The 10446-nt window shown below is 59.0% G+C and overlaps 1 protein-coding gene across 1 annotated transcript in view; it reads left to right on the top strand.

Annotated features, from left to right (window-relative positions):
• Positions 1 to 1944: 1944 nt before the first annotated feature.
• Positions 1945 to 10446, top strand: part of NHERF2 (NHERF family PDZ scaffold protein 2) — a gene marked incomplete at its 5' end in the record, with an annotated part of 38874 nt that continues 30372 nt past the window's right edge. The window contains 2 exons of the mRNA XM_084270968.1: positions 1945 to 2154; positions 6827 to 7084. Coding sequence (XP_084127094.1) covers positions 1945 to 2154; positions 6827 to 7084 — 468 coding nt within the window. The remainder of the gene's footprint in view (positions 2155 to 6826; positions 7085 to 10446) is intronic.

The following is a 10446-nucleotide window of genomic DNA, read 5'->3' as shown; positions in this document are numbered from 1 at the left end:
TGCTCTGGCCTGATAAAAAGCTTCAGGGCTCCGCAAAGAGGCTCAAGGGAGTACTTGTGTTGTGCAGCACACGAACCCAGCTCTGGATTTCCTGGCTCTCTGGCCGTCTCTCATGTCACCCAAGATGTTGTGCCAAGATTGGCGCTTCTGCAGCCTCAGAACTAAGGCAGCTGTGCCCTTTGGTGGTACCTCTCTGGCTGCAGACTGTGGCCAGAGCTGGGGCTGGGTGCTGAGCTGAGCTGGGTGCTGAGCCCACTCCTGGTTGAGGGTGATGGGCAGGGTGAGGGACAGCACCATGTGCTTGGAGGGGCCGGTGCCCACTACCCAGCCATGCTGCATGCCATGTGCATGGACATGTATGCCATGTCCAAATAGCTGCATTCCCTATAGGAATCGAGGGTGGGAAGAATCACTGGTGGTAAATAATGCTGGGTTTTTCCAGGATAGCCACTCTCCTCTGTGACAGGTCACCAAGCATCTTTTTGGTCCGTGCATCTTTCCTTTGAAAAGTGACTTTATGTATCAACTCTTTTTCTTCTTTAAGCTGAGCACAGATTAAAAGAGAATCAATATTTGTTTCTGGAACTGTCTATTTACCGCCTCAAGCTGCCACTGCATTTGCTTAAGCTCTATAAAAATGGGGAAGGCAAGCAGTTGAGGAAGGAGAAATACCACAGAGGAGAGCTAGAAAACCTGTGAGGCAGGAATGCAACACACAGCACCAACACTGTGACAACTGACGTGGGTCCTTTCCTCCTTGTAACAGATTTCAAGGAAATGAAGATCAGGGATGCAGAAAGGGTGAAGAAGAGGTTTCACCAAAACAAGCTCATTCCAGGTGAAACCTGGATGGCCTTTCCACAGAGGGGAATTCCAGGATGGGGCAGGAGCCTCTCCCTCCAAGAATGTCTGGGATGGGAATGGCAGAGCTGCCTGATAACGAACCTGTCCCCTACCTAGTGGTCAGGGGGGACACAAAATATTTCTGAGTTCCCTCACATGAACATATGAAGTGCATCATCCCACGAGCTCCTCAGTGTGCCAGCCCCACTCGCTCTGCAGGGACACCCCCCAAAGAGCTCCACATCTCCCTGTGGTCCTGGGCTGGGGGGTGGGTGGGAAGAGGAGCTGCTGGGTTGCATCCTCCCCTCTCTGGATCAGGGGCTTCCAGCACAACTCGTCAGTTCAGGATGAACTCTGGATGAGTGGCATCTGCTCCAGGCCCTGCTCCCCATCGCCTCCCCTGCTCAGGGTGGTCCTCGCCCGTGTCCCAGAGATCTGCACTGCGCCATGGATGAGCCTTGTATCCCTTCCCGGAGGGGAGCGGGGCCGGGGGGTGCTGCCTCGCAGGTGCAGGGGAGACCCAGCTCGGCGGCTTTGAGTCGGCAGCAGTCCCAGGCTGGCCTGGAAGGTTGGTGGGCAATGGTCGGGGGAGCTCCGGAGCTGTTTGCAGCCCGGGGGCTCCGTGCTGCACCGGGATGGCCGCTGCAGCCGGGGCCGGGGCTGAGGTCGCAGAGCTCCGACCCGTGAGGCCACGATCAGACCCCGGCATCCCCGCTACATCGGCCGCGGGGCTCCGTCGGCTCCACCCGTCCAGTCCCGGTGCCGCTGCCGGTATCAGAGCCGGTCCCGGCTTCTCCCGCCCCGTCCCTCGGCCCGTCCCCCATCCCCCGTCCCTTCGCTGCGGCTCCGCCCCGGCTCCGCCCGGTCCGTCCCCATCCCCGTCCCCGCCCGCCGCGCTCCCGGCGCCGTGGGGCAACGCGCAGCATGGCCGCGCTGCGCAGCGCCCCGGCCCCAGCCCCAGCGCCGGCCGCGGCCCCGGCCCGCCCCTCCGCGCCCCGCCGCTCCGCGCCCGCCCCGGGCCGCGCATAAAAGGGGCCCCCGCGGCCGCCCGCCCCCGCCCGCCCGTCTCTTCGCGCCGCCCGCCCGCCGGGCGCTCCGGCCATGGCCAAGGACCAGCTGAAGCCGCGGCTGTGCCGCATGCTGAAAGGGGAGAGCGGCTACGGCTTCCACCTGCACGGCGAGAAGGGCAAGAGCGGCCAGTTCATCCGCAAAGTGGAGCCCGGCTCGCCGGCCGAGGCGGCGGGGCTGCGCGCCGGGGACCGCGTCGTCGAGGTGAACGGGCTCAACGTGGAGCAGGAGACGCACCATCAGGTGCGGGCAGGGGACGGGCAGGGCAGGCGGCTGGTTGTGGGACCCCCGGGCTGAGCACCCTGGCTTCAGGCATTCCTGCCGCCTGGCTGCAGCCTCCCTGGGTGGGCTTGAGGGGTGGGTTTCTCACGAAATAGCTGTGCTGGAGCATCCTTGGCTGGGCTGGTGCTGGGGGTTGCTTGGGGTGGGGTGGGTGCCCCCCTAAATTCTCAGCCTGGGCTGCAGGGGGGGGCTTTGTGTGTGTGGGACACTGAGTTCCCATGAGAACAGTTGCGTGGTGCTGGGTGTCTCGCAGCTGCCGAAGGGATGTTGTAATCGTGTGAAGGTGGGAAAGCCTAAGGTGTTTTGGCATGGGCAGGGCATGGCTGGGTTATGCAATCTGTGGTGGAAAGGAGTGGGGAGACCTGAGCTTTATTTCCCTAGCTCTGCTATGGGTCCTCTTGCTCACTTTGGGTGAGCTGCTTATACAGCCTGGAGTGTGCAAGGATGCCTTAAAATCTACTGATAAAGCTCTGCAGATGTTCACCAGTTTGGCTGGCTCAAGCGAGATAGGGGTTGTGGGGAAATAATGGCTGTTACTAGACCATGGCTGTGACTGGGGGGGGGGGGGGATCCAAGCAAGCTGCCTCTCAGCTCAGTAACGGGAGCTGCATGCTTCAGGCTGTGTCATTTCTGCTTATAAAACTGAAAACTCGTGTTTGTTAAACAGTTCAGTCCAAAAAAACAAGCAATGAGATCCGAGCTGCTCCTGTCCTGCCAGGGACATGGATCCTGGCAGGGACCCGGTGCCTCATGTGCCTGTTTGCCTAATGGCTCGCGGGGCTCTGTGGGGTTTAATGCTTTAGTAACTTAAAACATATGGCTGGCTCCTGCGGCCAGTGCTTTACTGGGGCAGAGCCTCCAGGATGTGCCTCACGCAGCTTGTGGACCTGGCAGTGTTTTGAGGGGTGAGGGTTCCTGGGCTTCACCCACCAAGTGTGGATGTCACCGTGGTCAAGGTGAGGCAGAGCCTTCCAGGCATCAGGGCAAGCCCAGGTGGCTCCACTAAAGCCTTGTGGACTCCTCTCTATGTGGCTGGTGGGTTTTAATGGCTAATTGAGCCTGTTTTGATGGTGTGAGCCAGCTGTGTTAAAGTTAATGTTTGTCTTGAGTGTGATTTCAAAACCCTTGAAGGAGGGTCTGCATCTTTGATCTGGCTTGGCAGAAAGGAGGGCTGTATTCCTGCAAGGAGCTGTGTCGTATTGGAAGCCATCAGAGCTCCCTGCTGAAACTGGGATGCTAGGCAAGGGCGATAGCAGAGCTGAGACAGCCAGCTGTGTCTTTGAAATGTGTGGGGGTTTTCCAGTAGGTCAAGTGAAATGAGAGAAATTTCCCTGTCTTCCATTTTCTGCTGGTTGAGGCAAGATTCTTCCTGCTGCAGGGCAGTGAATGGGACAAGAGTGTCCCATCCGGGGTGCTGTGGAGCTGTGTTCCCACTGTGGTGGTGGCCTTGGTGTGTGTGAGCAGCTATGCCCCAGGACACGCTCTGGGATTGCCCTCCCTCTTGCCTCAAAGCAGAAGAACCTATCCCCCTCCCCCCCCAAAAATACCCATTGTTGCTGTAGGGTGGGAAGGGTGATGCCATGGTGTATCAGATGCTGGCTCTTCTGATGGGTTGGAGCAGCTGGCTTGCTGTGGTCTGTCCTCCTCGTGCTGCTGAGGTCCCAGGACTGGGATAAGTAATGCTTCTCTTGAGTGCATTTGAAGCTGCGGTGGGACAGAGCCTGCAGCTAACAAGGCCTTGCTGTTTGGGTGTAACTGTGTTTCGAGCTGAAGCTGGCGGCATTTGTGTCTTTGTTCTCTGTTTTTTCCTGGCCTTACCCAAGGAGCAAAGGCAGAACGTGTTCTCAGGGCGTTTACATGTCCTGGATGCAAAATTGCATCCTGGCTCCTTGGTTCCTTGCCTGGCTGGGCAGCGGGTGTGCGGGGCAGAGCAGTGGGCTCCTGCCCTCCTGCTGTGCCCAAAGCACCAGGGTGTAGGAGCTGGGTGCTGCTGCTGCTGCTACTCCTGGGTTCAGCTAGTGAGTGGCTTGTCCTGGAGTCCTGTGACCATGGAGGCAGAGCTTCAGCCAGCCAGCCTTTGCCTGGCTTGGGTCCGCTCTGGGGAATTCCTGGGGGCTGTGCTGTGGGTGATGGTCACCCCAGAGATGTGTGCTTTTCAGATAAGATCTGGTCTTCCTTGCTTGGTGTCTCTCCACCAGCTTGGCAGGCACAAAGGCTCTTAAAAGGTGGTGCAGGAAAGCCTCCAGGTCCTTTTTGAGCCTGATAGTGCGGTGCCTGGGCAGAGATGTGTCTTTGAGAGTGGGAGGGATGTACTGAGCTGCTCATAGTGGCATCGTGAGTTGCCTTCATGGGCAGCTGGTGTTTGGCAAGGGCCTGGACTGGCTCCGGTGGGCTGGTGCTGGTGCAGCCAGGATGAAAGTCTGTTTGGGTGGAGCTGCGGAAATCACGCGGCTGGACCGATGCTGAGAAGGTCCCGATGTGCCGGATGCGCAGGAGAAGCTGTGTCGTCTTCAGAAAAGCTGTGGGCTTGCTGAGGCTGTGACCATGGCTCGGAAACGGGTAGGGTGCCAGGCTCTGCCTATGTCAGGCAGATCCTCACCAGCTGCCTGGCTGCTGCTTTGCCTTCCAGCTTGCTGCTCTGTCCCCAAAGCAACTTGCTGCCTGGGGACTCTGTCACAGAAACCCCTTTCTGCTTGCCCTTGCTGATGGGGAGTGGATGAGGGGCAGCTCTGTGCCTGCTCTCCATCCCTGCTGTGCTCAGCCCTGGCTCTTGTAGGGCTGGGGAGATGCTTCCTGCATTGCTGCTCTCACCATGGGTGTTGGGGAGCTCAGCAGCAGGCTGAGCCCTAGTGCTGCTCCTTGCCAGCCAGGGAGCATCTCGCCTGTCCTGCTGTGTCAGTGCTGTGCAGCACCATGGCAGGTCAGGGCACTTCTGTGGTCCCTCTGTGCTTCGCTGTGGTCTGCAGGACCCAGCTCCCTGCTGCCTGGAGCACCCAAACCACAGGGTCTGGGGGATATTGCCGTGCAGGACCCAGCATGTTTTTCCTGCGTGCTTCCACAGGCTCTGCATCTCCTGCCACTGCTGGGTGTCAGCTGCCTGCTCGCAGGTCCCCTCCAGAAGTGGCCTTGCACAGGCTCAGCTTTGCTGGTACTGGCAGCGCTGTCAGATGTCGCCTGTAAAGGGATCTGAAAGGGAGCAGATGGGTTTTCTGGGGCTTGGTGGGAACAGCACTCCTCAGGCTGGTTACGGATGGGAGCCCTGGGTGTGCTGCTGCCCGGCACAGCCCGGGGAGGTGGGAGCTGCAGCCTGCAGCAGAGAGTTGGTTCAAGACAAGCAGCCTTGTCTGCAGCCTATAAATTTCTTGTTGGGTTTTCATTTGCAGATACCGGCTCTGCTGACCTTGAATGGAGCTCGCAGGGGAGTAAATAAATGCTAGCTAATTGCGCATTAGGCTCCTTTGTCACTTATAACCTTGGCTGCTGCAGTCTGTCTGGCCAGCATGACCTAGATCAGTGCTGCTTTGGGGGGTTTCCCTGCATGCCTGGTGGGTCACAGGTGTGTGGCCTTCAGGGCCACCCCACAGGTGGGGATGGTTGCCAAGCAGCATTGCCAGTGATGTTATCCCTCCTCCTCCTCCAGATGAAGGTCTGTGAAGGGAGGAGGTGGCCCTTTGGCTGCTGGCAGGGAGTCTGGAGATGGCTTCTCTTTTCCTGTGTGTGCCCTGGATCTGCCCTGCTTCCACCACAGCCCACCTTGGTGTGATTTACCCCATGCCCTGCTGCAGCCAGGATTGGCACCTCCTGCTTCTCCCTGCTGTGCCGACACCACGAGTCCCTTTCAGACTCTCTGCCAGTCACCGATCCCTGTGAAGGAGCCTGAGCAGAGGGAGGACAATGGTCCCCATTCAGCGCTGCCTGGAGCTGGGTCCCAGCAGGGATGGGCCCATCTCCTGCTCCCAGCACTGTTTGCCCTTATCTCTGCAGGTCCCTGGCACAGAGCAGGGATGAGTGTGCAGTTAGGGTTGTTTCTTTCATAAATCTGCCTGGGGTGTGGGGTAGCTGCTGTAGGGTTTGGTGGGGAGCACCCAGTGAAGGCAGCCCAGCCACTGAATGTGTGCATGGGTGCTTGATCCCTTGCTATGTATACTGGCTGTGCCTGGCTCAGAGTATGGGTAAAGAAAGACATCCCAGATCAAGGAAATGAGGGTGTGCAAGGCAGTTTGCTTGGTGGGACAGACTGTGTTGTCCCCCAAGGGACAAAACCAGGCAGTGGGGTTTCTCGTGCTTGGGAGGGGTGATGAAGCAGCTTTTGTCTGACCAAAGTGGCTGATCCTGGGAGGCCTGTGCAGATACCTTGACCAGAGTTTTCATGTGGATTGCAGGGCATAGGATGGAAAGAGCTGTCACCATCATCACCCAGCACTGCAAGCAGCAGATGCTCTATCCTGGGGATCCCTCAAAACTCTGCTCTGCCCTTCTTGCCATCACTGATGGCTGGAAGTGACAGCAAACTCGCACTCTGCAGTGAGACCAAAGCTGTAGGAGAGTGTGGGGGAGTTGGTGGTCCTCAGGTCCAGCTCCTGTCACCCCTGAGGTCCCTGGGTTTCCACTCAGTTGTTCCTCTCCTTTCCAGGTTGTGCAGCGCATCAAGGCTGTGGAGACAGAGACCCGCCTGCTCGTGGTAGACAAGGAGACAGACGAGTACTTGTGCAGCCTGCGCCTGACCTGCACGGAGGAGATGGTGCACAGCGGGATCCTGCTCAACTCCAGCATCTCACCCACCAAATCGGTGGGCAGTGACAACGGGGAGGTCTGGAAGCCGCAGCTGGAGCTGAGTGGGGGCAGCCTCCAGCGGCACTCGCACAGCTTCTCCTCGCATGGCAGCAGGAAGGTGAGGGCAGAGCTGGGTGGTGTGTGGGGCTGCTGGGTGCAGAGCCAGGGAGTGGGTGCCACCATCCTGGGAGCACCTCCCTCTGCAAGCACGCCTTGCGTCCCATCAGAGAAAAACTTTGTGACTGTCCATCCCCCTGTTGTGTCTCCCCACCCCCTGCCAAAGGGTCTCCTGGGCCCCTGGAGCTGCTGGGGTCTGGAATGGGGCTGGTGGGGGTCAGCCTGGGCAATGAGTGACCTTATGGTGCGTTGGCTGAGGTCTGTGTCCCAGTCTGGGTCCTGCCTGCCTGTGGGGACAGGCTGCACAGGGATGTGGTAAAGCTGGAGCTTGTGAATGAGCTTCTCCATTATTTGCAGGAGGGAGGGAACATCTGGGGTGAGCGTGTTCTCAGCTTTTTGCTGAAATGGGAAGGAAATTAGCTCTTTTTCAAGTGGCCTGGGTCTGGACTGCGATTCTGCAGTAAGTGCCTTTTATTGGTAAACTCCTTTCCAAAAAGGAAAGAATTCGGGGTGGAAACCGTCCAGTTTCCATGGCTGCCTTGCTGCTGGGGCCCGGCTGGCGGAGACGGCGCAGCCTTGCGCTTGGCAGATAGCAGAGGGTTCAGTCCTCACACCGCCCTCGGGGCGTGAATGTGGCAGGAGTGGTGTTGGGTGTTGCGTGGCCAAAGCTGGTGACTGTCACCTCTCTGCAGCCCTGTGCCCCCTTCCATGTCCCCACCCTGCAGCCCCCCATGCTTGCTGGGCTGATGCCAGGTGGGGAGTGCTGGTGCTCAGTGGTCTCCTTCAGTGCGGAGCTGCCATGGGCACACTGCTCTTCCTCCTCCTCTTCCTCCTCCCTGGGGAGCTTGCAGGGGCTGCAGTGCCTGGATGGCTTCTGCCTCCTCAGAGGTGGGCTGGTGGCTGGGTGCTGGCTGAGAAGTGGCCATGGGGCTGATGGAAGATGTGGCTGGGAAAGCCAGGGAAGCTTTCTGTCCTCAGGAGCCCCCATGGAGTAAGGGCTGAGGAATTCCCCTGTGCAGATACCAGGCGTTGCTGGTACGAGGCAGGAGGTGTGTTCATCTCCAGAGATAGGGAGGGGGTCTCACCTCTGGTCCTCCCATGCAGAGCTGTTTGGCATCTTGCAGAGGAGGATTCCTCCTCCTTTGGGGCTGGCTTGGAGACAACATTTTGATTTTTGACTTGTTGCATGATTTGTAGCTGTGTGAAGGTCTGTGATGATGATGATGATGGGTGCTTTTTCCCATGGGTTGGTGCAATGGGGGGCTGGTCACCCCTGGGATGGCTGGTGGGAGAGGAGTTGTTCCTGGGGAGGGGGCAGCAGGGCATGGCTGGGGGGGCAGCTTTCCAAGCTGGGGATTTCCTATCCTGTCTCTGTTCTGTTTGCTGGGTGCAGTCCAACAGTGTGTGCTGACGGGAAGTCAGGCGAGGGGAACGGGACGGTCCTTTCCGGCCTTTGGGTTTCAGCTCCTTCAAGAAGAGGGTGGGACAGGGAGACCTGGGCAGGGCTGGGGTGCAAGGGGAGAGCAGTGCCTGCCTTTCCCCTCAGAGGGGCTGGGGGCTTCATGGGGAGCAGTGCAGCTGAGGTGTTTGGTGCTCACTGTGCCAGTTTCTTGGCAGAGCCTGAGCTGGGTGAAGGGAACGCTGGGGGTGATGCTCACTGTGTGGGGCTGGGGACAGGCAGCACTGAGCATGTTGGGTGCTTGTGGAGACTCTGGGTCAGTGGCTGGTTTGCTCCTGCCTCCTCAGGTGGCAGCTCTTGGAAGAGCTGGGTGCTGCAGGCTTTCCTGGCCAAGGTCACTTCTCTCTGCTGGGGTTGTGTGTGACCCTGCAGTGAGGTCAGGGGTTGCCAGAGCATCCTGCTCCTGTGCCTTGCAGTCCTCCTTGCTTAGTCTGAGTGATGTGGGTCTCTTCCTAGGTCCAAAATGGCTGGAGACCAGGGGAGCAATCATGTACCCCAGCTTGTACCGTTCCCAGCCCTTCAGGGCTGTGTCCCTGCATGGGGCAGGTCTAGACTGACCCTGATCCTGCAGGTCACAGTCACTGGTCCTTTGTGGTGTGTGTGTACAGCTCTGGGTGGTGCTGGGGCTTTTTGGGAGACTTCTGTCCCTGCAGCAGAACTGGGGACAGTCAGAGACTTGCCCCCAGCCAGGTTTGGAGGGGACCAGGCTTGGTGCTGGAGTAAGCTGGGCTTGGGCTGGCAGTGCTTGGGTCTGTTGTGTTTGGTGAAGGAGAAAAGGCAGCTCCCTTCCCCCCTCAGACCCCTGGCCCCAGGCTGCCCCAGTAGAAGCAGCGCTGATGCTCTGGGCTGCTCTTAGGGAGCAGCATTTTTGTGAGCAGTGTTTGTTTATGTAGAGGCTGCAGTTTTCCTTGATTTGAGGCTGTGTTTTTCTGTCCAGCCTAAAGCAACGAGCAACTGGAAGAGGAGGGAAATCTGGCACCCACGGTGGCTGCGGTGGTGGGCAGCAGGGAAGTGATGCAATGCAGCAAGGAGGGTGGGCACAGCCCTACCAGTCTCCCCATGCTGTCCTAGTCTTACTTTGCAAGAGGAGTGACCCTGCCACAGGAGAGGTGCTGGGAGGGTGTGTGGGGTCAACACACCCCCCCAGCAGGGATCTGTTTAGGACCTTGTGCTCCAAGAACCAGGGTTATGGCATGAATAATTCAGCATGTATTTAAAATCAGGCTGCCTGCCCCCAGAGCAGGTCGGCAGGGCTGGCTGCCAGCAGCTGAGCACAGCACTGCCATCATCCCTGCGACCTGGGAGCTCCTGCCCAGTGCAGCCATGGTGCCACGGGAGCAGGGGCTGCCTGGCCCTGTCCCATAGCTCAGTACCCAGCTCTCTGCCTGCCTGTGCTGGAGGGGTTTGCCTGCTTGCTGCCTGCCCTGTGCCACGTTCCCCAGGAGGGGAAGCAGCACCCCCCACGTCCCCATGCCGTGTGCTCCCCTGTCCCAAACCCATTGCTGTGGTCACTGGGCTCTCCCTGCCAACATTGAGTCCCCAGGGGTTTGGGAGGTAGCAGGCAGGGCTGGGTGGGGGGCTTGGGGGATGATCTGTGTTGGGTGCTGGGTGTTGAGCTGCCTTTATTGCAAAGGTGCCTTTGGGCTGGTGGTGGGAGCCAGGAGTGGCTGTTAATTAAACGCCTGGGCTAATGGTGTGTAAAAGGCAGGCACGCTGCAGGGCCAGGCTGGTGCTGAGCGGTGCTGCTGGGCACTCACCTGGATGCTGCCCCTGTCCCAGAGGTGTTTGTATCCCAGGGCAGTGCCTTTGCAGGCAGCTTGGCTGCCCCCACTCTCACTGAGCAGTGTGTTGGGGTTCAGTTCACTGAACCCCAGTGTGGCCATGTGGGCTTCGTGAGCCCTGTC

The sequence above is a fragment of the Gallinula chloropus genome (assembly GCF_964237585.1).
Source record: "Gallinula chloropus genome assembly, chromosome: 15".
Lineage (NCBI taxonomy): Eukaryota > Metazoa > Chordata > Aves > Gruiformes > Rallidae > Gallinula > Gallinula chloropus.
Note: the sequence above shows the minus strand (reverse complement) of the source record. Positions and strands in the feature narration are given on the sequence as shown.